General features: G+C 39.6%; 1 protein-coding gene across 1 annotated transcript in view; it reads right to left on the bottom strand.

The window, feature by feature from the left end:
• Positions 1–5,216: 5,216 nt before the first annotated feature.
• LOC124980255 (aldehyde oxidase 4) overlaps positions 5,217–27,012 on the bottom strand; it is a 69,954-nt gene continuing 48,158 nt past the window's right edge. The window contains exons 21-35 of the mRNA XM_047545630.1: positions 24,618–24,742; positions 22,608–22,741; positions 21,495–21,582; positions 21,096–21,182; positions 20,713–20,904; positions 19,244–19,471; positions 17,396–17,491; positions 16,742–16,870; positions 12,130–12,204; positions 11,286–11,338; positions 10,816–10,930; positions 10,563–10,629; positions 8,352–8,536; positions 6,412–6,579; positions 5,217–5,270 (exon numbers count right to left, since the gene is read on the bottom strand). Of these exons, the coding sequence (XP_047401586.1) occupies positions 5,217–5,270; positions 6,412–6,579; positions 8,352–8,536; positions 10,563–10,629; positions 10,816–10,930; positions 11,286–11,338; positions 12,130–12,204; positions 16,742–16,870; positions 17,396–17,491; positions 19,244–19,471; positions 20,713–20,904; positions 21,096–21,182; positions 21,495–21,582; positions 22,608–22,741; positions 24,618–24,742 (1,796 nt within the window). The remainder of the gene's footprint in view (positions 5,271–6,411; positions 6,580–8,351; positions 8,537–10,562; positions 10,630–10,815; positions 10,931–11,285; positions 11,339–12,129; positions 12,205–16,741; positions 16,871–17,395; positions 17,492–19,243; positions 19,472–20,712; positions 20,905–21,095; positions 21,183–21,494; positions 21,583–22,607; positions 22,742–24,617; positions 24,743–27,012) is intronic.

Genomic DNA, 27,012 nt, shown 5'->3' with positions numbered 1-27,012 from the left:
GCACAGAGCAAGATAGCAGAAGAAGAAATCATGAAAGGCAGGATGAAAGACTTGGCACCAAATGCAATCCACCTCATGCTTGAGTTGCAGAGTTAGGGGCAGATAAAGGATAAGCCATCAACACCAGGTCAGATAACATGTAAATTGAGAGACAGTTTACTGTGGAAGAGAATGGAAAAGATTTAGACTCTATTGTTGAACAAAGAATCAGGTACAAATGGATTTATAGATGAATTTTGTATAATCATTAAGAGAATAACAATGGTATTTAAACTCTCCCTGGAATATATAAAGGGAAGTTCTGCCAAGTTACTCTTATAAATGTAATAATTTCAATACCATTCAAGATAGTAGAGAACACTGTAGAAGAATACCACTTATGAATATAGATACAAAAATTTTAAGTAAAATACTAGTAAATCAGGTCCAGCAATGTATCAAGAGATAATATATCAAGAGAGAATTTCTGGGACACAAGAGTGGTTCAATATTGGAACCTATTAAATTAAATATCAGAATTATTAAATCTGACTTGGAATATTACCTTAAAAAACAAAGAAGGAGAATTGTGGTCAAATCAGTAGATTCTATTAAATTACTTGATAGGAATCAGTAGCCATTCTCAAGAAAAACTCCAAATCACAGAAAATGGGAAGAAACTATGAAATCAGATTACTTAGAAAAACCAATAGCTAATACTATCCTTAAAGGCAAAGGGAAAAAAAAAAAAAAAAACTTTTGTTTTCAATTAAAATTTGAGATTAGATAGGAAACATGAAGAGGAGAAGACATCTAAATGGTTAAGAGCAGGTAAATTGGGAAGGTACAATATAAATTTTAGAAAGTCAAATGGGAATCATAAAGTGCCCTTTCTTATTCTGTAACATATTCTCAGATGTTGTAATAAATGTAACGAAATAATGAAAAAGTGAAATAACATATAAATTTATATAAACATTGGTGGAGAAGGAAACAATCTAGTGATTGGCTATAACATAAATATTGGAAAATATAATGCTCCAAAACATAGACCATGTAAAAACAAATCTCCTCTTCCAAAAAAGTATAGACTCTACTCATGAGACAAAATCTACACAAATTGGAAGACATATAATTTTCTTTAATGCAAAGTTAATATAAAAAGGCAATTCTCTTAAAGGTAATATTTAAATTTAATACAATTCTAATTCAAATACTACCTAAGTTTTTAGAGGTGATTGGATAAAATGATTTTTTTTTGGTATGAGACCAAGTAGCTAAGACAAATTTGAAAAACAAGAAGATCATGGGAGCACTTGCTATGGCATTCATTAATATAGTATTGGTATAAGGATAGATAACTAGACCAACTAATATCATCTAGAGTGCATATGAATTTAATAAATGACAAGTAGGAAGTATCTTATAGAATATTCCTTAGCAAGTGAATGAAATGATTGGACTGATGACTGAAGTTTTTGGACTGTAATTTTTGAGAAATATTAGATATTAAATAGCTATTAACATTAGAAATAGCACTTGGGTATTCCTGTGGTCTTTTGGGATAAATTTATGCTTTCTTACAATGCTGATTCCAGGTCATCTTTGTGGACTCAGGGCATGGGTCTGTAGAGCTCTGCAGATAGGCTCTTTAACATTTCCACATGGTCACTTTTTTATGTGGACAGAGTCAATTTTTTGACTAGTGTCAATTTCACATAATGAAATTCAGGTAAAAGAATTTTCTCTGCAGTTTTATTTGTAATTAATAACAGCACTGGCCAGGTGCAGTGGTGCACGCCCGTGCAATCCCAGTGGCTGAGGAGGCTGAGATAGGAGGATCTCTAGTTCAAAGCCAGTTTCAGCAATTTAGGAAGACCGTAAGCAACTCAGCGAGACCCTGTCTCTAAATGAGGTACAAAAAAGGGCTGGGGATGTGGTTCAGGGGTGAGTTCCTCTGGGTTTAAACCCTGCTACAAAAAATAAATAAATAAATAAATAAAAATAACAGCCCCTACACTCAGTGTGCTGTAATTGAATTTAATAAAATACTTTTGAATGAGTAAGGAAAGAATATAGTAAATCTACGACATGGAATTTCTGAGACAAGTATTAACTTAAAATGGCAAATGTTACATATTATGTATATTATGTATTTCTTTGAATGCAAAACTAATCTTATTTATAAAAGTAATTCATCCAATGCGTAAATGTGATTTGCTCCTTATATCTATGTATGTGATAAATTGACAAATCAGGAAAAATAACTCTGATAGGTCTGGGTGGTAGATGTGGTGAGCTACCTAGATCCCTGGAGGAAGGATTCAGGCCCAGCTGGGGAGTGGGATCAGTATGGGCTTCCTGCTACCTGAATGGGGAGCCCCCTTCCTCAAGGTTGTGCCCTTCCTGGGGCAACTCTGTCATTGAGTGATGCGGTAGTACATTGCACTCTGCAGCTCTGTGGAGCGCTACTTTGTTCCAGGGCTTCCTACTGTGTTCATGATGTTTTGAGGGACTGCATTGCAGTTCAGCTTCTTCTTCTGACTGATTCTGCTTCTTCAACTTTTCTTTACTGGGTGTCAATTTCTAAGAAATGTTCTGCTTCCCAAACTCTGTCTCAGGGTCTGGAGAACTTGACCTGCAATACTATATGTTCTGGGTAGTGTAAAGAATATGGCCAATTTACATCACTGAACATATCAAGTGCAGAGGATTTAAAGATTTTTTTCCTTAAAGAAGCGACATGGATCTCCATGCTGCCCTGCTCCAGTCCTCTTTCTGACCATTCCCAAAATCTGAGCATCTGTAGGCTCGAGGTGCTAAACTGAAATCAAATCCATCCTTACTACTATTCACTCAACTCCATTTTCCTGGTGTCTGTAAGGTGATAGAAAACTGTCCTATTGTGAATTGGTCCAGGAGAAATAAGACATCCTCGGGCCCACAGATATGAAGGAGAAGCGCTGCATATGTAGCACGTGCCATGTAGAATTTCTTTTTTGACAAAATCTTACTAACTCCAAAATAAAGCAGCAGGAATGATAGTTTCTACTAGTAATAAGCACTAACAGTTTTGCCCAGAGTTAAGGATCACATGCTTTTATCTTTGAGAGTCCTTGATCATTTGCTGAATCCACTGGTTAAAAAATTACATCTCTGCAATAACTTTAGAATTAGAGAGACAATGACGTATGTTTATCTCAATCAATAATATGGATTAAATGTGTAACATAATTAATACTATAAATTAGTAATTTCATTTTAAAGGCATAAGAATATTAATCCTGTGTTTGAAACTTGCTATTCTTTAAAAATGCTTCCCATCTCAATTCTTCCAGTTAATTAAATACCATTTTAATTATCAGACTTAATTTTATAAAAATGCAATTTCTGTGTTACCAGAGACCTCAACCCTTTAGTCTATGAAATATAATAGTTTTGTAATTAATTTGTTCATGACAAATGTGTCTTCCTATTTCATTGCCAGAAAAACATAACAGTGACCTTATTTTTTGTTTTTCTATCTTATGTTTTTGTGTGTTAGGTTCCATGCAATGTAGATTATTGCATGAATTCAAGTATACACTTTAGTGTGTACACATGTGCACATGTACATACACATACACATGCTTCTATTGGAATAAGAGACACTGGTCTGTGGTCATGTTCTTTGGAAACAAATTTTTCTACTGCTAGTCCTTTCTTCTGATTTGGTCTCTCACATGTATAAGCAATTGCTACACATTTACTCTTCCACCACAAAATTACATTAATAAATTAAAGTATACAGAGTTTGAATAAATACAGATCTTTAATATCTATCACAATGATCTCTGACAAGTGATTTAGTTCTTGTATTTGTGTTTTCAAACCTCACAGGGGACTAAAACCTTATCTGGCATAAGACTGCATTTCTGCAGGAAAACGCAATGTAAAATAACTAGGAAATAACCAAAAAAGACCCTTGAGGATTTTGTGCCCCTTTGATGACAAAAGGAAAGTGGTTCTGATTTCATCTTTCAGATGCTAATCTAAAACAGGGACTCAAGAGTGATTTGATATAATTTTCTTTTACTCAGTGTGATGTTTCAGGTAGGAAGATGTAGTACCATGTACATGGCTCATGGTGGGTAAGAACCAGTTGGAGGCTTTGAATGGTGCCTTCGTCTTAGTATTGTGCTGCAATAACAAAATACCCGAGGCTGGATTCTTTATAAAGAAAAGAGGTTTATTTTGACTTACAGTTTTGGATGATTGCATCTTGTAAGGATCTCTGCTGTGTCACAACATGGCAGATAGCATCACATACTGCGAGTTTGTGCAAAGGATCACACGGATAGAGAGGAAGCAAGTGAGGAGGGGCAAAGCTCACTATTTCTTAGGACTGGCTCTTGTGGAAACTTGTCTACTCCTATGAGACCCAATCCATTCCTTGAGGTCAGAATTATTCCCTTCACACTAATGACCCAATAACCTGCCACTAGGCCCTTCCTTTTAAAGGTTCTACCACCTTACCACCACCACACTGGGGACCAAGCTTCCAGCACATGAACCATTTGATGACAAACCACATCCAAACCAGGGCAGCTGCTTCTTCCTAAAGCCCCTTCTAAATAGGTCATATAGGAGTGACAGGAGCCTCAGGACTGTGGTGGACTTGCAGTGCTGGGGACAACACTTGACCACTCACAAGAGCTGATTATGAGCATTTCTTCCAGTTCCACATTTAGATTCCTAAAGTGGTGGCTTGGAATTTGCCATTGTGGGAATATTTATACCATGGGAATTGGAAAGCACTGTAAATCAGGGTTTTCCCCATGTGAGCTGGTTATTTTCAGGAGGCATTGGCCTTGGGGGAACCCAGTCCTGATAGTTTTTGGTGTGGATGATTTTACCAAGCTTTGAGCAGATTTCTGAAGAATAAAGCATGAGTAGTCTCTCTTGAGTTGTTCCAGGTTAATGAAAACCCTACCATGTTTTAAAATCATGATGATATAGATATTCAGGATGATAAAAACTAAAATTAGAATTATACTTTCATTATAATTCTGTTTCATTATACTTCTGGTGAAATCCTAAAATGTAATCATGCAGGCACCTAAATCATAGATAATAATTTGAAAATGCTAAAATTATCTTTGACAATCAGGAGTCAACCTATATTTTGCTGTGATTTGAGATTTTTTTTTTTTTTAAAGATCAATCACATATTATTTCATTTTCTTGAAAACACAAGATTAAGACACCTGGATGGACCAAGGTGTAAATGTTGAAGGGTCATCTCTGGGAATCTAAAAAAGATCAAAAAAAGGAAGATAATTGTTAATAAAGTTTTATTACATGGAAAATATAATAATTTAAAGATAAATAATGTATTTTTAAAAAGGGAAAAATCAAAGTCTGTTTTATCCTTATTAAAATTATGTAATTTTCACATTTGTTTCAATTCTTGAATCATAAACCTTCTTATCCTCCTAGACTTATGTTTGGGACAAGATGAATCTTACTTAAAAGCCCTGTAATTTCCAAAGCATAATGTGCAACCTAATTTTATATGACAGACTCATGCTGTAGTAAGCAGTTCAGTAGAGGAATACCTTCTGATGATGATAGTTTGAAATATATTTTTAGCAGATGGCAAATTAAACTGTATTTTATTAGTGTGTGATTGTAAGGCAAATCAAGTTGTGTCCAGGTCCCTGATATTTTCATTTAAATTATTTTTCTTAGTTTACCTAACAAAGACATTCTGCATAATGACCAGATCTGATAGCTAGTAAATATAATTTGGTTATTGAAATAATCAAAATGCCATACCAACTGCATTTTGATAAAATGTTTAAAGAAGCAACCTACCCATTCATCTTCTATTACCACTGGCTCAATATACTTTTGTTTTATGAAACAATTAAATCATAATTTGAAGGGATTTGCACACTTTGCAATTGCTTTGAAGCATATTGGAAGTGGTAAGTGGAGGCAAAATGAGACTTTTCAATTTAAAAACTGAATTTTTTTTTTTTTTTGTGAGAGTTGAACTCAGGGCACTTGACCACTGAACCACTTCTCTAGTCCTGTCTTTTTTTTTTTTTTTTTTTTTTTTGTGCTGGGGATCGAACCCAGGGCCTTGTGCTTACAAGGCAAGCACTCTATCGACTGAGCTATCTCCCCAGCCCACTCCAGCCCTGGCTTGTATTTTATTTAGAGATGGGGTCTCACTGAGTTGCTTAGTGCCTTGATTTTGCTGAGGCTAGTTTTGAACTTGTGATCCTCCTGCCTCAGCCTCCCGAGCCACTGGGATTGCAGGCATGTGCCACCATGCCTGGGTTAAAAACTGAAATTTTTAAAATTTAATTTTGTTGTGGTTATCAAATCCAAACCAAGAACCTGAAAACCCTTGTAAGGGGCAATTATGGCAGGGACCTCCATTACCATTTCAGTAAATTGATCCACACAAGTCATTCGAATCAATTCAGGAGTTGCTGGGCTACTCATGGCAAAGGTCTTGCTCAACCCCCTCTCTCTGCGGGCAGCAGTCACTGCGTCATATATGGCAAACAATACAGAGGACCCCAAGAACATTCCGGCCTCACCCAATCCCTGAGAGAGGTACAAATGGCAGTTAGAAATGCATGGATCTTTAAGGATTAATTTATGCATACATACACACATGCTCACCTCTTCTGGCTTTATCAGTCCCAGAGTGGAATGCCTCTGGATTGCTGGGTTGAACTCCCCCACAGCAATTCTTTGGGTGTGGGGGCTCCTGAAAGTAGCTGATGAGAATGTCCCAGGACACCAGGATATCTGGCAGTTAAAAACTCCTGTTTTCCCTCCCAGGTGAAGTCCTGAAGACCAAAGTCCCTGCTGCCCTCTCAGATACTCCAATCCTGGCTTTGGGCCATCGTGTTTTAACTTAAAGCCAAAACAAAATGACCACAATCTTTGTAAGATGGGCTTGGGGACAGTGACATGGTTGCTTCTTTGTGGACTTTTTTGGTATGTAGTTAGATGGGCGTGAATTAACATTATATTTTGAATGATTCACCAATGCTGTTTTGTTCTGATATTTCTTCTTTCTTTCCTCAGGGTAGTCTGGTCTGTGCTTCTTGTCTGGGGCCTTGGTGGAGGGAAGCAGACAAAGGTGTTTCCAGACTTTGGTTATCAAAAACCAGGTTACTCTGAGGAAATATGGAAGGAGACAGAGGGGCTGGTGGGGGAGGGTCCTCTGAGGTGAGGAGGAGGTCTAGTAGCAAGGTGCTGAGACCTTGAGCAGGGTCATGCTCTGTGTCAGGCTGGTTTTTAGAGGTGCCTTTGGCCAAAGTCTGGTGGAGAAGGGAGACAGAGGCCTTTTAGGCAGGAAATCTCGTCTTTCTCCCAGCCCTGACCTATTCCTAGGAAATAAAGGGAAACCCCCAAAACCTGAAGTTAAAGTTGCCACCTGTCTGGCCAGATGTGGGCTCAGAACAGAACTCAAGTTGGAGAAATTGTCGTTTTTACACACTTATGTTCAAGAACCCTACTGGCCACAGGTGTTTATTGGCCAGTTAAAAGCCATGTCCTCTAGGAGGCAAGGAGCCAACACCTCCGTATCAGTGACTATTAATACTTGAGAGCAGAGTCAGGGAGCAACTTGGCTGAAAGCCCATTTGGATTTTGAGACGGGAGGGTGAGGATGGAATTGAGGCTGTGGGACAGGTGGGAGGGGTACAGAAAATCAAGCTCTGGGCTGATGTCATTTGCCTGCAAGGTCAGTTTATCTCCTGGTGGCACTTAACCTAATGAGCCAAGATGTTCAGCTCCTCCTTGACCTTTCTTATTTGATTTAGATTTCTTTCATGTCTCAAGAGTGAAGAGGACGCAGGCTTCTGGAGATGATGAGCAGCACTCGGAGAGAGCTTGTTTTCTTTTTTTGGGATTTGCAATTCAAAGGAACAAACAAATTCAAAACAGTGCTGGGGAACATTCCAAGAGTTCTTGAAAGAGGGAGTTTTTAGGAGGTTTAATTTGTGTCTCCTCAAATTCATATGTTCAAGTTCTCATCTCCATTGCTCAGAATGCGTTTTTGCAGATAGGGTCTTTAAAGAGATGATTAAATTAAAATGAGGTCACTTGGGTGGGCTCTAGTCCAATGGTGTCCCTATTGGACAGGAAAACTAAGGACCCAGATGGGAACAGAGGGAAGGCAATGTGAAGAAATAGGGAGGAGAAGGCAATCATCTACAAGCTGAGTAGAGAGGACTCAGAAGAAACCAACTCTGCCAACATCTCAATCTTGAACTCCAGATTCCAGAAGTCAATCTGTTGTTTAAGCCACCTGGTATTTGGTTCTGGTGGACCTGGCAACTAATACAGAGGTCTCAAGTTCTTACCTTGGATGAGTAGATGGCAATGGGGTTTCGGGAACGCACCAAAGTGACATAAAATTCTTCTGGTATCTCGGTGACGGTGGGAATTTTGTAGTCATCTGGACCCCGAGAATGAAGTACACCTTCTGGGGAGTATTTCAGCTCCTCTATGGTATAGAATCCCATGCCCTGGATAAATGCTCCCTCAACCTATAGTCAGAAATTTCATAGGTGAGATTTGGATGATATTGGTTGAAAAATTATCCCAGTATGAAAGAAAATCAAGCTCTGTACTACAGGGAACCATTCTTGCACATACTGCAATGGACTTTACAAAGGGTTCTTCAGGAGCAGATGCTTCCGCCTTGCCTGGTCTTATCCTCAGGTACCCCATGTACCTGATGCTTGCCCAAGTTCCAGGTAGTTTCTCAAACCCACCCAGTTCTTTCCCACTTCCAAGTCTTTCTAAATGCAGTTTCTCCTGATTCTCTTCACCCCTGCCCACCTCAAATTCTCTTCCTGGCAAACTCCTATTTACTCCTCCTCACCCATTACGTTCTAGGTGAAGAATAACCACTCCCTGGAGCCTTTTGAATGTTCTCCTAGTTGGCTTTAGCAACTGCTTCTTCTAGGCTCACTGCATTTTGAACACATCCTTATCCCCATCTCCCTCACTATTAAGCATACTGAGGCCTGGTCTGCTTCTGTTCTATTCTCAGCACAGTGTCTCATACATAGATTTCTCAATAAATGTCTGTGAATTAGATAGAAAAGAAGCTACCATTAAAGGAGCATGAACTAGAATGATGGAGCCGGACACGATAGTTGATTTTACTATCTGGATTCTTTGCTTCCCTTTATAAACTACTGCGGTGAGTAGATCAATGTTAAACAAGGTGGGTTGGAAGAAATAACTGCATTCATTAAAAGTCATATTGTTTTACTTATAAATTATTATGCTTTGAGAAAAAAGGTTCCTTTCAAAGGGAGTGTCTGTCTGGAAGTTATAAAAATTGAAGGAGAGTTACAGCTTGAGTTTACTGAAACTTCAAATTTTGGAATAAGGTAAGCACATTTAAATGCTACATTAGGAAATGACAATATCCCTAAAGGAAAAGATGAGAGCCCAGGGATTCAGTCTAACACTTGTGTTTTCCTTTCCTTTTCTGATGGGGCAAATGTAGGATTTTTCCTAATCAGAGCATCTCCCCTTTTCCTTTGCAAAGGTAATAAAGAGGCAGGAATAAGCTGGGAGAAGGGGGAAAGAAAAGGAGAGGTGGACCAGGGCCTGGGGCTAGCTATAGTTCTTAAAATTTATGTATTTAAGATCCACTTTGGGTACAAATTTCAGTTCTCAGGCTAGCAAAGTTATGATGGTGCAAGACTGAGCCTCAAGTGAGCCAGGAGCCCAAATTTCCTAGAAACACTATAGTTGCTTTGGCTACAGAGAGACTGAGGACCACAGTTTGAGAAACACCAATGGGCCAACAAAATTATTCCTTATAAAGTCTATTGGTCAAGCTAGGTAAATTGGTCCATTAGGATTTAGAATGGTGGGATGTGATTGGCAGATGAAAGCACCACATATCTCTCAGGGTTGGATGCCAAGATACTCAGTCTCCAATTGCTATTGAGGTCACACTAAGGACCAGTCACCTTGGCCTCACCTGGGAGCTGGTGAGCAGGTCTGTGGTGGGTTGATGCTCTGGTCTGCTAGGAAAAAGCAGAGCTGCCCCAACAACTGGGAAAGTTTTAACTCTAAGTTTAAAAAGACTTGAGTGAGTTAATTTTATTTGTTTGTGAGTTACGAATTAGAATTAAATTTAAAAAAAGGGGCAAAATTGTGCTTAAGCATTTTTTCTATTTTGTTTTCCCAAATTGTGCAATGTTTAAATTCAATATTAATATAAGCACTAATGTAACTTAATTACTATGGATCTGTATAAAGTTTTAATTATGAACATAATGTTCATTGAAGAAAAATTAGGAAGTACAGAGACTTACAAAGCAAAATAAATAATATATATTCTTGTCAAATAGACATTCATTGTTAACTTTTTCTTGAATTTTCTTACAGTATTTTATCTATCTGTGGGTGTATGCAAATGTGCATATATATGTGTAATACATAATATATGTTGCATGAACAGGGTTTGGATGATACTGGAGAATTGTATACTGAATGAATTGCTGCTAAACAGGATTGACTAAAAGTCCCTGTGGGGATGATACACATCTGTCCAATATCCAGGGCTGGGTTTATGCTGAAAGCAGCATCCATGAAGATGTCAGTTCTAAGGAGCTGCACCAAGAGAAAAGATATAATGGACAATATAATTTATTTAAAATAGGTTTTTTACTGAAGTTGTATATCTGTCCCTGGTTATTCCACCTAGAGGATCAAGTTGGTTATTATTTACAGCATAGGAAACGTATCACTGTTTGTGTTGACCCTATAAAGATGGTACATATAAATGTCGCTTTTTACCTTATGACCCCCAGTCAGACAGTCAATTTCAACCTCAGAACAGGATGCTCCATAAACAAAATATGGATATGCATCACCTTCCTCCTTCTCCCAGTCCATATTTGTCTGGTAGCCTCTGAGAAGAGAAATCAGAAGTCAGGGAGAAAAAAAGTACTTTCCCGACTATCAATCTGGTCACCTGGCTGTGTGGGGTCCTGGAGACCACAAGGCAGAAGACTGAGGGCCATGCCTGCAGGCTGGAGTCCTGTTCCCCCTTCTGTTGTAAGGGGACTGTGGTCAGAGCTATAAGAGAATTGCTGCAAACTCAGGAGGAGATGGACTGGTGTTTGCCCTTCCCCAAGGAGGCTCTGGATTGTTCCCCTTCCCCCAGTCATCTCCTTCCCCACCCCCAAAGATCCCTTGACTACAGGATTAACACCCACCACACATCACCCCTGCCCAAGTATAGCCAAAGTAATAACATTCTTTACTTGAAATATCCAGTAGCTGAGAGACTGATGGATTCTTCAAAAGCTTTTGCAATCTGAAAGAAACGATTAGTTAAAAAGAAAATATAAATTTAGGGAAAGTAATTAAAAAATGCCATCCATTCTGGGTTTGTCTCTTGTTTATATGGGGCTCCGTGCCCATATTTACCTGGAGTGAGACTCAAGACTGAGTGTGAGGTATGGGTCACAATTTACTAGGGAGGTGCTTAAAGTATCAGAGAGCTGTACTATTCAAACTGGGATGTGTAAAAATTTTACTATATTTTACTTTTTTTTAAATTAGGGAGAGAAGTAGGTTACATATTTATGTGGTTAGGTATTTAGGTATGTACATAGGATATATAGGTATGCATGTATATATTTTCACCCTGCACTGACTTGATATATAGTCTCACTATAAGATTATGTCATCTTCCCTGCAGCTAGGTAAGCAATAATATTAATAATGATAACTGTAATAACAACTATGAAAAGTAGAGCAATCCTTGGATCTTATCATTGCTGTTTTTTCCATTGCACAGGCGAGAACACCAAAGCCCGAGACCCTTGTCCTGCTGCCATAGAGACAGCACAGGGGCAACAGTCCCTGGAGTTTTACTTCAGAGCTCATGCTGCTATTATGCTCTATAAGATATTAGGCTCTAAAACAGAATCAGACTGCAGTGAACCTAGGTGTCTCTTTCACCTGAATTGTAAGATAGAGAAGTAAACGCTAACACCTAAGAATTCTTGAATGGTTACTACCTGGCAGCCCACACATCCATGACTCATACCCATGTGGGTGTCCTTGCCTTTTTCTGACTAGGATAATAAAAGGAACACTTACCCATTCTTCCCATTTTCCTTTAGGGTTTTTCCTGATGATGGGCTGAAGACGGGCCATGAGAATCTGGCAGGCATTCTAGAAAGAAATGTTTGAAATTACATCAGAAATAAAAGACAGAGGGAATAGCAATATGTTGGTTATTTAAGTCACTTTTGATGGAGCCTGCCATGTTTTTGAACTTGCTTCCTTACTCATGTAGGAGGATTTCTTAAATTTGAGAAATATGTGGAATCTTTTCAAAGGAAAAAGATCTTCTTGTGAATTCTACAGTGTTGACTTATTTTTATTATAATGTTTAAATATATGTTAACATAAAGCTAAGCAGAGTCTCCTTGGAGTTATAGCTCTTTTGTAACCATAAAGCAAAACCAAAATGACAGATCATGCACACCAACCTATATACTAATAAAATTCAAAATAACAACATGAATTTAAGTGAGAGATGATGTGTTGGAAGTTAAATTGCCATTTGGAGTGTGGAAGTATTGACTGCTAAGGTGCAGGTGCTTTTGAGTCCAACATGCTTACTCTGTGCCAGTGTGAAGGATCAGTTTTCTCTCCACTCTTCTTATTTAAATGGCCATGAGATTTTCACTTGTACTTTATGTCCTGTCATCATCTACTTTCATTGGGCAGGAAAATGTCATTCATATATGAAGTCTATCTCTGCTGTTTCTTTTTTTTGTTGTTGTTGCCTTGACTCAAGGTAGTTTTGGTTCCAAATGTGGACAAATATAATCATGATATTATTCCACTTATACTTGAAATATGTTTATTTTAATTTTTGAAAGATTTCTATTGAAATGAAAATAAAAATTATTGAGGTAGTTTCTTGAACTTTTACACCTGATCCCTGGGAGTCGGTAGATTCCAGCTTGGCTTCCACCTTTAATTCAAAGGTGAGTCCATTTGTATCTCTGCTCTTTCTTACTCATCTCAGTCTTAGAACACCGTACATGCCTCCTCTTGGCTTCTGTTCCTTCTTTTCTATCATCTTCTCTTTGGAAAATGGTCTATGGTTTCTCGTGCATTGGGGAGATTACTGCTTTCATAGATCTTTGTTGGTCCATTCAGCTTTCAATCACTGACCTCATTACAAATGGATGCCTTCCAAGAGAATGACTTATACAAGGCAACCTAACTCCTAGATTCCCCACATCTGTACAAATATCAGATCTTCTTCCCATTATCTTACTCTTGTTAGGTTGGTAGTTTAGCCATGAACAGGTGGGTAGTGGGAAGGCAATGAAGGGCAGTAACTTACAGGAAGGACATCAGACAGAGTCATCAAGTCTGTAAGTCACAGGACTGGGAATAACAGAAAACTTTGTTAAAGCAGACAAGCATCAGGAAAATGGGTTCTGGTTCATCAAAACTCCTCAGACAAGTTAATTATAACCCCTTAAGGAAACTATTGTTCAAGACTTTATCTCTTGTGACCAGGTCTTCATAACCCTCCCCTGTATCCAGGTCATCACTACCCTTACAAAGAAAGATTGCTGAGGGTTATGCAAAGGGTTAATAAACCACCTAGGGGTGTATGGGAAATTGAATCAAGAAAAGAATGGACCCGAAAGCTTTAAAAACTCAGACTCTGTAAGAGCTATGCTGTTCTCTGGAGGTGACTCGTTCAATACCTATATGGTGTGACCTTCTATCACTCTCTCTAGTGAAGTTCTACCTGTTACAACTTTCTTGAAATCCTCCCTGCCACTATAGAGCCACATGGTGGCCCCAGCTCAGCCGGTCTCCTTGGCAACACCCTGCCCACCAAACTCCTCTGCATGACTTTAGAGTCAACAGTTCGTGGGTCTCCTATGATAAGCTCACCCTTAATTTAGTGAGATATTGCAGTGAAACTTTGCCATTCTTTAGTGACTCTGAACTTCTTTTTAAAAAATTATTTCATGAACATTATTAATTTATTAAAATTAACATTGTTATGAACACATAAGGAAAAAATGCTCCCTAAAAGATGAACTGTTACCCATCATTAGGACAAAACTATTTTCAAAGGATAGGGATACAGGAAATAGTTTCACAGTTCCGTTTATATGTCCATGAGATCAGTGTCCATCTATGTCTGGGTCTCTGCAGTGCACACCAATCTACCTGCCAATAAAACTCAAATGAGGAGTGGGCTCCCATGGATGAGGAGGCCCAAGAACATCTCCAGTGGCCCCCTGGATCTGTATGAACTCGGTCCTCCCTTGTTGGCCAGTGATACAGCCCAGTGGTGCCTTCATTTTCTGTAGGTACAGCAGCTATGGCAAATTTGGCCCTGAATCTGGATGCCTTTCTAGGCATTCTTTCATGTCCACTCTTCTCCTGCCCATGGCCCTCAGGATGGCATGAGCAGCACAAGAGTCCCACTTCAATATGTTTTCTTCTGAAAAGATGTGAATGTCACTGAGGCCTTGGACAACACTTGTGCACGCAGTCCCAGCTGCCTGGAATGTGCTCTTTTCACACACAAGCCAATGCAGCCTTGATGGACTCCTTTCCACTTGGGCTAATGACTGCCGAAAAGTGTGTGTGTGGGCTCCACCTGAGGGCTGGTGTTCTCAGGCTGCATCCTACCGCCCTTCTTTCAGAGATGGCAAGCTCAAGTGAATGGATGTTGGTTCCCCATTTAAGAGAGGACCCAGTAGCACTGTTTTTCCCACCCAAAGGAGTTTAGATCTTGTGACACAAAATCTTGGTCAATAATGCCCATCAGGGGCATCCTGTCTGGAATGTCATCAGCATCACTTCAAATGATGACATGCCAAAGGTCACAGGGAATAATTTCCTGGTTAGATTCAATGTCAGCAGAATATTTTGTATACTGATAAGTCGAATCCATGAGATCCACCACACTCCCCAAATATCCTGTGGGATGTTGGTCTGTTATGAATCCAGAGTTGAGTCGGGAAAGTCAACATCATGATGAACGACCTCTGATATACTTCAGATGCCTGCTTGTTATCTTTAAGGTCTTTGCTAAGAAGCTCTGATGTTTCTTTCTCTATTGAATATAACCTCAAGGTAATTTCTGCCCTAAATCACCTCAAGCCTAGCATGAGAGGCTTCAAGGTCACTCAGAGGATCTGATAAGGATCCCTGGAACTTGGAACTAGTTTATTTCTGAAGAAAAGTCTTCTGGTGAGAAGCCAGTGCAGCAGGGATGGTACTGGGCTAGATTTTTTTTCTAATTAATGCATTCTCTGTATTTAACCACTCCATTTTAAGAAAAAAATTTAGAAATTAATGGAAATTTAAAATAAAATTAATTTTCTCCACTTATTGCATCCATTGCTTTGCGGTGTTTAATATTTAGTCATTCTCTATTTCTGTGAACATAAGTATACAAATGCTTATTCACTTACCTAATCTGTCTACTATTGCTTTTAAATTAAAATTATTCAGGATTTTCTATAAGCATTATTTTATGGCTATTTCCTAGACTACCATATAAAAGACTTTGGATTTTAAAAGAGTTTTGGGGTTCTGAATATGAATGACTTCATCTTCTTCAGTCCTACCCAGCCAAGTGACAGTCTCTGTACATAAAGTGTGGAGCCATCAAGGTCTTTACAGTCAGCAGAACCTCAGCTTTCATTATATTTCCTTTGAAAGTCTCATGCGGTTATTGGTTGGTGAAGAATCTAGAACCATTGAAAGCAGTGGATCTTCATGGGCCTTCAAACATCTACACAGTCAGCTCACCATGGAAATCCAAGGAAGAACCGCAGAAGGTCTGAAGGGCAAGCAAATGGAAATTGCCACTCCCTCCCACCAAGAAGCACCGCCTGAATGTGCTGGACACATTGCTGCCCAAGTCAGATGGTAGAGGCCTGTGTGTGGTGGGACTTCTGCTCCATATACTTTTTCTACATTTTTGAACTTCAGAAGAAGAACTTAATTTTGTCTCAAAGGTGGTCTGACAATATTTATGTGGGGTGGGATGTGGAGTGCAACATCTCTCAGACTCTGTACCTGTAGAACTTTTATTTTTTCACTGAGCATTTCATGGGACCACTATTCAAGGAGCCAACTTTGAGAAGTCCTGGTCCACATGATATAGGGGCACATTTGTTAAACAGAAAGCTTCCCTTTTCAACCAGGTGTTTGTCATGTTGGGGAGATGGTCTCTGTGGGTGACTACTGACCAATCAATAGTTTTCTAGAGGTTAGGGGGTGGCTATAGGTAGGTAGTATAGTAGCTTTTGTAAGATTTCTTTAATCTGCCCACTTCTGTGAGATGGGTGGTATCTGAATCTCAGTTATGCAGAAAAAGAAATGGATTCTTAGGGAGGTTAATTGCCAGACCTGAACTCTCCAAGAAACCAAGGTAGGACTGCACTACATTGCTCTAGTGGGCTGGGATGAGAGAAGGGAGAGATTGTTTTATCTGAGACAGAGGGAGGCTGCTGAAGGGGTAGAGTGTGAATTATAAAAGATAGCCCAGAGCAGCAGAAGCACCAAATTTGTTTGGGAGTCTCTGCTCCACCAGCAATTAGCCCAGTGACCAAAAACTTAACCTCTTTTGGCCTTAGTTTCATCTTCCATAAAGAAGGACAAGGTCCCCCAGTGCAGACCTTGGGTGACCGAGAGATGAAAAAAGAGTCACCTGTACAGCCTTTCCATTGATGTCTGTCCCCATGGACCCAGCTGTGAAGACGGCATTGGGCACTGTGATGGTACTGGTTTCAGACAGGTGTATGTATGATGGGGGGATGTTCAACTCTCGACTAGCCACCTGTCAGAGGCAAGAGAGAAATGATTTCACTGACTTTACACCCACCTCTAAGTGAGAAACCTTTGCATTCTTTTCATAAGTGAGTGTTAACCCTGGTTGGCTGTCCTGCCATGATGACAACAGTTAAGCTGGGTCTTAAATGGCACCACCAGTGATACTGTTCTGTTTGGAGACATGTGACCAACCCACCAGTCTTGCTGTGCTGCTGTTTATACAAGTTTTGTGGAAGTCATATGGCAGTGTGGTCACTCTGGGACACACATTGTCGTTCTAAGCATTTGCTATGAAGATTTACAGTATTTATTTTTGAAACTGGAGCTACATTTTTCAGAAAATACATGATTCTTTCATATGGAGGAGGAGTAATATATTTTCTCAATTTCAACATCTACTTCCCTCACTCCACTGCATTTTTTTGTTCCTGAGGTTAGGATGAGTGCTAAAATTGACTTGTGCATCTAGTGCTTGACTTGAGTCTGTAGGGTGCTATGCTCTCCTACAAGACAGACCATGGACACGTCTCACCTGGATCATTTTGGTGTGCAGACCTTGTCCCAGTTCACAGCCACCATGAGTCAGCAAGACAGAGCCATCTAGATAGATGTGGACCAAAGCGGCTGCCTGGTGAAGATAATTGTAACACTGTTTGGAAATTGATATTGACACATGTCACAGTAAGTTTAGACAAGGACATAAAATGCTGGTTCTTCCAACTGAAGAATTCACAGAATTTGCATGTTTCTCCAGGGACCAGGAGGCATGTCGAACAGTTCTGCAGGTCACAGAATTTTTCTTGAGATCAATCCCCATTGCACTCTAATGCACGGCCCAGGATCCTGCACTTACCTCATTGGGACCCTATCTCTGTATCAGTGCCTCTGCCCCTGCCACAGAGCATTAAAATATCAACTAACTCATCTCTTCCATCTCTTGGATATGATCCAGTCATCTTGGAATCATTAAGTTCTCTACAGGAATGTTAAACTGTGTTTTTATCTCCCTGACACTGTAACAAGAGTGATGGATGACCGTGTGCCTCCACAAAGTGTGTTATATTTAGTGATGATGATTGTGTAAGTATCAAGTAGGATGACTTTAATTGATGGGGCATATTACAGACCAGAGGTGGGATGGTGAGTCATCACATCATCTGCAGACATTTAGGATAAGACTTCAACATAATTTGTACAGTCATATCCAGAACCATTATTATTTCACGGGTGAGGATTTAGTTTTAGAAAAGCAACATCATCCACCACGTTAAATTAATACTATTATTTTGAATACCACTGGTGTTTATAGTATTATTTTTACTTACTTCGCAAATATGTGTTTCATAAATGGAAACTATAAGAAGCTTATTCTTTGTTTTGTGGTAATACATAGTTAACAACAAAACAAACAATTTAAGCAACCATGGAGAATCCACAAGGTTTTCTCCTTAAAGGCAGCCTGTGTTATTCTTGTTTGAGAAATTCTACCTGGGGGATGTTGAACACCTCTTCTGGGGCGGAGAGTGCTCCTGGCCTTCTTCTGAATTCTTTCCATTTTGTTTCCTACCTTGTAAGAGGACTCTGAAGAAGTGTGCATGCAGGAGATAATTTTTGTAAGAGACAGCAAGACTATACTTCACTCACACCATAAAGGGGGGCTGTATGCTTTTCTTTGCAAGAGTCTGGTTATGGGGCATTCAGAGATTAATGGGAATAGATACAAAAATAAAAGACAGAATCAAAAATTGAACCCCATGAAAAATTGATTATGGTTAAACTTAAAAGGATAGTCCAGGGGCTGGGGTCGTGGCTCAGTGGTAGAGCCCTTGCCTAGCATGTGTGAGGCACTGGGTTTGATTCTCAGCACCACATAAAAATAAATAAATAAAACATAGGTCCATTGACAACTAAAACAATATTAAGAAAAAAGAAAGTCCAGTAGTCACTGAACCTCAAGATAGAAAACTTCAAGTTTCTGCATGAGCTGGGGAGCTGTTTGCGCTCTTGCTTTTGAAAGCTCTGCCTTCAAATGACCCTACTGCTCTCTAAGAAACTAGGAAGATTTCTTTCTCTCACAGACTTGAATTTGACTCCCTACCCAATACCCATGTTTGGGTCCCTGCTACTAAAATCAGGCACCCCTGAGCTAGACAGTATGGTGATTGTTTTCTGAGGTCCCTAATACCATGTCCTGCTAGATCTGCCCTGATACCCATAATCCCCATCCTTGTTTAAGCCTATTCTGTCTCCCATTAAAGGAAATTGCCCCAGTTTCTTCTCTGTCTCCAGCAGGAAAGACCCCTTCTTGTATATGATTGCCTTTTCCAGAGGCCAGTCATTTGGAACAGGGCTTTCAGGAGAACATCTCTCCTCACCTCACCTGATTGTAGTAGGCTATGGGGACCCCAATGGTATACTTCATGGGGACAGCAGCAAGCCCTCTCTTCTTCCAGTAATTTTTTTGGTTAAATTCTTCTGCAGCCTGTTTCCTAGCATAGAATGAAGATTTCTCCAGACACTCTTTCCAGCATCTTCGCAAGGGTTCAGGATTAAATGTCTGCTTGTGCGCCGTTTTGCTAGTTCTCTTATACATGTTTATTTCTTTAACCTGAAAGATGATAAAATAAAATGGATTATAAGGATGGATGCTTGTTCCATATGTGAAGTATGCATTTTTGTTATATGTCTGTTTCAGAGAAAATATTTCTTTTTAGAAATTTTTTTCTTTTCCCCCCATTTTTTATTGGTGCATTATAGTTGTCCTCAATGATGGGATTCATTGTTAGATATTCGTACATGCACACAATATAGCAGTACCATATGACCAGTATTATACCCCAGTATTCCCCCTTTTCCTTTCCTCTTCCCTCCCCTGGTCCCTTTCTGGTCTTCCTTCAATTTTTTTATTTGTTCTTTTTAGATATACATGAAAGTAGAGTGCATTTAAAAAAGAAAATTATTTATGTGGATATAAATATGCAAATGCAAATGTATGGGTATATAAAATTGACAAAACAAAACAGAACAGAAACTACTATTGAACACTTCATATGCTCCAGGCATGAGAGTATTTGTCTAAGTGTGTTTATTTCAATTAACTTCATGATAACCCTGAGAAACAGTAGGCACTATTATTAGCCCTGTCACAAGTTTGTTAGTGGTAAGTCAGAATTCTGATTTCAAGTCCTTTTACTCCTACACAACATTGCCTTATGTCCTACTTATTTTCAAATTAGCTCCTCAAAGTCTTGGCTGTGGTTAAGTTTTTGCACAAATGACTCTAACATTCTACTCTATTTCTGCCCTGGGGTAGTTTTACACTGACTCTGGGATTGGTTTTGTGACTTGCCTTGGTCAATGGGATAATACATAGTAAGGCACACTGAGACTTGAAAAGTACTTGCATGTTGGGGCACGCCACGTTCTTGCTGCTCTTGGGAACTCTGTGAACACTACCAAGAGAATGAATCTGGGCTAGCCTACTACAGGATGAGAGACTATGGAGCAGACTTTCCAACCTTCCTAGGTGAGATATTCCCAGATAAACCCACCAGAAAACCATCAGACAAGTTAGTAAAGCCATCCCAGACCAATAAAGCTCCAGTTGAGCTGACCTAGACCAGAAGAGCTGTCCAGTTGACCCATGGAATCATGAGAAATGCTAATATTGTTTAAAACCACTTGGTTTTGTGATTGACTTACTACAAGAACAAAAGCTAACTGATACATGGTTGATATATTTCATTTCTTAGAAACCACACAGAGGCTGACATAATGCTATGTGCTGGTGTTTAAGACATATTTGACCCAATGGAGCCAGAGTTTTATTAGGGAGTTCTGACCGTTTACCTCTTCTGGGAGTAAGTTACATTGAGATGCTATGGCATTTATGTAAGCTTCTACAACCACTGTGGCCTGAGGGAAGCCAAATCCTCGAAAGGCAGTGTTGGATGGTAAATTTGTTTTGCAAACTCTACCCCGGCACTGGAAATTAGGAATATAATATGCATTTTCAGATTTCAGCACAATGAACTCCAGCACCTAGATTAAAGCAAAACAAAATAAAACAAAATTTTACTTCTGTCCAATATTCAAAACCTTTTCTCTAAATTTTATTTTTAACATAAACCCCTTAAGAATTTATCTAATGCGTAAGACAAATATTCACACAAATAAAGCATGGCATGTATAGCCCCACTGGAAAGCTATGGAAAAGCATATGTCTCACTCACTAACTCAGACTCATCAGGAGTGCATCCACCATTGACGTAATATTCAACGTCAGCAGCTTTGATCACACCATTGTTCATGAATCCGATCTGCAAAGTGATAGCAAGACAATTTTCTCAACCGTGCTTCTTTGCAACCAAACTATGCTGTACACAAACACCTCTGATCATAGTCATCCACCCTTACCTAGCTTATACACGTGGTTAGATATGACAGACACCAGAGGAACACTAAGGGGGAGCCCAAGTTGAACATGATCCAGACAGAAGGTTCTGATTAACTTTAGGCAGCATCCAAATATCCCTTTCCAGTGGTAGGAATGTAATAACTGTCTTTATTATTGATTGGTTAACACAGGACAATGTCTTAGCAGCTTGTTAAACTTGACAGCTCTCACTCACTTTGTATTTTCCAAGGAGTGGGTGGCGGCCAGCAGTTATCAGCATGTCATTACCGCGCTCTAGGATGAATCTGATTGGGCGGCCAGTCCTATGGGAAATGACTCTGTTAATATGCTGGGCACTTCATAAAGTTGTAGAAACATAGAGATGGGGAAGGGAACTTGAAGTAATTTAGCTTAGTGGGGTTTTATTTTTCTTCCTGTTTTGGAGATTGAACTCAGGAGCTTGCACACGCTCAGCAAGTGCTATATCACTGAAGTACACACCCATCCCTTTTTAAGTTTTCTTTTAAGACAGGGTCTAAGTTGCTCAGGGTAGCCTCACACTTGTGATCCTCCTGTCTTAATCTTCCAAGTAACTGGGATTACAGACGTGTGCCATAATGCCTGGCAACTTAATGGTTTCCAGTGGGAGTAGTAACACGCCTTCTGGTTTAGTAATGTCTGAATATTTACATGCTGCAATGATCCATGCTCAGCAATTATTAATGATTTTCCCTTTCTTTCTTTTTAAAGTTTACATTAAAGAGTCGTGTGATCATTTTGAAATTATGTATTTAAATAAGTTTTATTATGAAGAATTTCACTTGAGATAATAAGAGGGGCATTAACATATTGCCATAGGTGAGAAAGTTTGAGATCCAGTGGTCTGTCAAACTTAGTCTCCCTTGCAGACCTCCCTTTCATAAAATGTCTATCAAGAGCTCTGGTTCCTGATGGAATGTTTACAAACTCTATAAACCTGCTACTTAGAAGACAGCCTTTTCTACTTTTGCAAAGTTCCGAGAACTTTTTCTTTTTGTAGTGATAAGACAAGTTTGTCCTGAGTGGATCTTAGTGAACTTTGGTAGTTACAAGGTTCACAATCACGGCTACTCCAGGAACTGGTTATTCCAACAGAATGAGGCAAAGGCTGAGCGAACATTCCCAGGCAGAGCAGAGCCCCTTGTTTATTCCATGACAAGCTGTGTGTTTTCTAGGACTGAGGTTTTGACCTTCTTTTCACTCAGCCAGCTTCAGTAGCGTTGAAAGCTGAGCTGAAAGGTTGGAAGGAATCACAGGTCATCCATGCCACTCAGAATGCTGACATTACATAGTGGTCACTGTGACTTACTTATTGGCAGCTACAGCACTGATAGCTCCCAGAAGAGAAGGCTTGGTCACTTTCCCTCCAAATGCTCCTCCAGCTCTTTTCATGTGGCAGGTGATTCTACTCCTTGGGATGTTGAGTGCTGCAGCCACATATTCCTGCAAGAGGTAAGTTCCCAGGGTCACATAAATGCAATTTAATAGTTTACTTTCTTATCCATGTATTTCCTCTATGCCCATTAAAAAAGTTGAGTAATTCAGCAAATAGTTATATTTATACAGTGTGTAACCATCATCATAGTCTAATTTCAGAACATTTTCAGTATCTCCAAAGGAAACTTGTATTCACTAAGGAGTCACTCTTCATCTCTTACCAACCTCCCAACCTTAGGCAACCACAAATCTAGTTTCCATCTCTATAGATTTGCCCGTTTTGGACATTTCATATCAATAGAATTCAACAATGTGTGGTCTTTTGTGACTGGCTTCTATCACTTAGCATAATGTTTTCAAGAGTCATCCATGTTGTAGCATTTGTGATTTTTCATTACTTTTTATGGATAAATAATATTCAATTGTGTGGATATATCAGATTTTGTCTATTTATTACTTGATGAATATTGGATTGTTTCTACTTTGGGCTCTTATGAGTAATGTTGCTGTGAACATTTGTGTTTAAGCTGTTGTGTGGACTTGTTTTCACTTCTCTTGGGTAGATAGTTATGGAATTGCTGGCTTATGTGATCACTTCATCTTTAACATCCTGAGAAACTGCCAAAGTGTTTCCCAAAGTGGCTGTGCCATTTTTCATGCCCATTAGCAATTTTTAGAGGTTCCAGTTTCTCTACATCTTTGCCAACATGTGTTATTATCTGTCTTTTAGATTATAGCCATGCAAGTGGGTGTGGAGTGGTATCTCATTGTGGCTCTGATTTACTTTTCTCTGATGACTGATGCAGAGCATCTTATCATGTCATTATTAGTCATTCATATTTCTTCTTTGCAGAAATGTTCAGTCAGATCCTTTGGTGGAACTGCTTTTGATGCTGACCTCCTAGGTTCTGAGCCATAGTAGGTTGTGGACACTCAGTTTCCTAGTAACCCCTGGATATACCTGCTGTGTGGAACTGACAGATGGTAATCTAGGAGGTGTTGGTGGTGGGTGGCAATGGCGATCTGAACACATGTACCTTATCCCTTAAAGCCCAGTGCCAAAGACCTCTAGCTAAAAGGGACCTCAGGGATCTTTATTACCTCCCTCAATTTACAGAAAAGGATTTTAATGCCCAGCAACTTTCAAGAGATCACACAGTTACTTAGTGGTAAAGCTAATATCTCCTCACTCCTCCTCCATCCACTTTAAAACTTGCAACTGTGGAGGTCACAGCCACATCTCCTGCTCAGAATCAGTGACCTCAACATCTCATTTTGCCTGAATAGCAGCTGGTAATGTCTTCCTCCCTGGAGCCACCCCTTCAGGACCTTCAGCATCTCCTCTTAGTGACGCTTGTGGCTGTGATTTTTAAAGTACCCTCTTGCACCTGACACTGTTGTAGGGCAACTCCATATTTTGAAAACCGGGACTATCAGGATTTTTTTTTTTTTCACTTCTCTGAGTGCAGCAATGCTTTGTATCTCAAGCAGCAGCACAGGGCTTGGATTTACTTGCTACTTACTGAGGCTGAAAATGCCTTGGAATTGCAATTGCTCTATCCATGCACCACCAATATATGAGAATGCTTATATAGAATAGCAATACCAATGACACACAAAGGGAAATTAAAGTACAGTACTAAGGATTTGACCTCCCTGAGATTAAGTTTTGCACTATCAATTCTTGTGAGGGAAAGACAAACCTTTTTGCTGGCTGTTGGAAGGTAGCTAAATTTCCAGATCACATTGAAAGGTATTTATTCTATTTCATTCACACTGGATTTTAGCCAGTGTCAGGGGTGCACATTGTTCAAGGCACAAGAGTGAGAGGAATCACATCACATGATCATTTAGAGTCTCACTTCCAACAATAACCTGTTACCTGCACATGTGTTGGGAACTGTGTTCCAAGGTGTAACACCATCTCTTTATCTTCTGCTTTTGGTATAGTCAGGATTGTTTGTGTTTCCATGTAAAAATGTTCCTGTCCTTCCACGTGGACCTCACCTGTAAGCATGAATGTAGGACAATGTTAAGTCACAGGTCCCAACTTGGGCACTCTGGGTGGCATTTTGTTTATAAAGACCAAGTTGTTTTATCTTATGGAGAACTGGACTCTACATCATTTGGTTAAAACACTTTTTGTGATACTGTTATGGAAAGTTCAGTCCTTGCCCCTGATACCAACCAGTAAGGAGGACACAGTTTTGAGAAAAAGGAAAAAGAGGTTTTGTTGCTTTGCTAGCAAAGAGGAAACTCAGGGGACTCCTGTCCCAGAGGCTGTGATTCTACTCATCAGCAGGAACAGGGGGCTTTTATAGAGGTGATTCAAAGGTTACATTCCACATATTGTCTGTTGGAGTGGTAATTCATTTGTTAATTTGAGACACAGTCTTTTCTGAGATCTTCTGGTGCCATTCCCAAAGTATGGATTACTTTGTTCCTACGGTGGGTGGGTGTGTACTCAAGGACAGGTAAATCTGCCTAAAATGGGAAAGAAAGGCAATCTTGTTTCCCCTGAGATTAGAAAGGGGAAGAGATTAGGGAGGAGTAGGGAGAGAGGAAGAGAAAGAAATATGTTCATTTAAAAAATAAGTTTCAGTAGCAGAGCACCAAGGGCTATATTCAAAGCATATAGCCACTGTTAGACTACTGTAAGACTACTGCTTATGTCCGACCAGCTGAGTGACCTTGGGTAATTCACTTTGTCTCTCTGGGCCATCAGTGTAGCAAGGTGGTTTGATCTGCGATTTGCTGAACTTGGGAGCACACACTAATCTGCTACATATCCAGGTCTGGCCATCTCCTTGCTCAGTGAATTTGGCTAAGTTATGTCCTCAGCTGTGAAATGGGGGAAAATAATAATATATACCCTTAACTGGTGACGCTGACAGATAATGAGAAACAGAGGGGAATAAGTTACTTGATTATGGATGTAAAGGTTTAAAATTGCAGAGCTGAGGTTGTTCTCAACCCCGAAAGCAACCTGATATTACTGGTTTTTGTGGCCTTTTTATCTTGTTCAGTACATCCTTATCAGTTTGTAGACTGTACTAAGGGAGTCATTTGACTCTAGCTTAAATACTGGAAGACAGTATTTTTACTTTATAATTACCTAAAAGATCCCTGTGCTGTTAAAATAAGTGAATTGCTTTACCAAAAGTCAAAGGATTACTTAAAAGTATTTCTCGGGACAACAGAATGTGAGTCAGGCAAAGGCCCCTCCCAACCACAACAAAAACACGAAAACAACAAAAACCCGCTAACAGAATATATATACTGAGTTATTTTATTACTTTTAATTTTCTAACAGAAGAAAAAGTTTTATTGCATATGCATATGGAGGAAGTTTGCCTGCAGTAATGAAACAAAAACCCCAAAGAGGTGGTCAGACTGAGAACTTATGCTCCATTTTAACGAGGGGAGAATACAATCTTTGAGAAGTGACGAGATCAACGAGCCTTTAAGGGTGATAAAATGTGGGAAGATAAACATAGGGGGAAAGCTAATGGTCCTCCTAGGTTTTAATCAAAGGTAAAAATGGAGATAAAGTCTATTTCAGTGTGGTTGAGTGCCCACATCCCTCTCCAGACTGACCGAATCTAGAGTTATCCCTCGATCGTTCTGCCCTTCCTGGTGTGAGGGAGGAGGGAAACACCTTCACAAAGGAAACACATGCCTTTCTTCTGGATAAATAGCAGCAAAGTGACTCCCCCCCCCATTCCTGCTATTTCTCAATTGCCCTCAGCTCAAAATAATCCTAATGCTAGCGTGGCATTATTTTAAACCCAAATTTATATACTTAACAATGACATAGTGTTTGTAGTATGCAGGTATTTTTCTAAGGCTTAGCCCTTCACAGATGATCAATTCATTTGATCCTCAAATCAATCCTATGAGCCAGGTATTATTATCTCCATCTTGCAAATGAAGGAGCTGGGATATAGAAAGGTAAAGGAAGCCATCCAAAGTCACAAGAGCTGGGGTTCACACCTGGTCCCCTGGACTCCAGGGTGCACACTCTTAGCCACTAACATGTCTTCATGTTAGCATGCTCTGTGACCCTAAATCATTTCTGCCAAAATTCCCTTCACATTTCAAATTTCCCACTTTGTGCCAACATTTTGAAATCCCACAATTGCCCAAATCCCAAATGGTACCTTGTCAATCACCTGTCCTTTGAGTGAGAATAAAAATGAAAAGACAATGTACCATGGTGCCCAAAAGCATGGGACTTGGGGTCAGCCTGAACCAGGCTCCACTCCTGGTCCTGCAGT

This window comes from Sciurus carolinensis, chromosome 3, assembly GCF_902686445.1.
Source record: "Sciurus carolinensis chromosome 3, mSciCar1.2, whole genome shotgun sequence".
NCBI classification, from domain to species: domain Eukaryota; kingdom Metazoa; phylum Chordata; class Mammalia; order Rodentia; family Sciuridae; genus Sciurus; species Sciurus carolinensis.
This window is presented reverse-complemented; position numbering and strand designations above follow the sequence as displayed.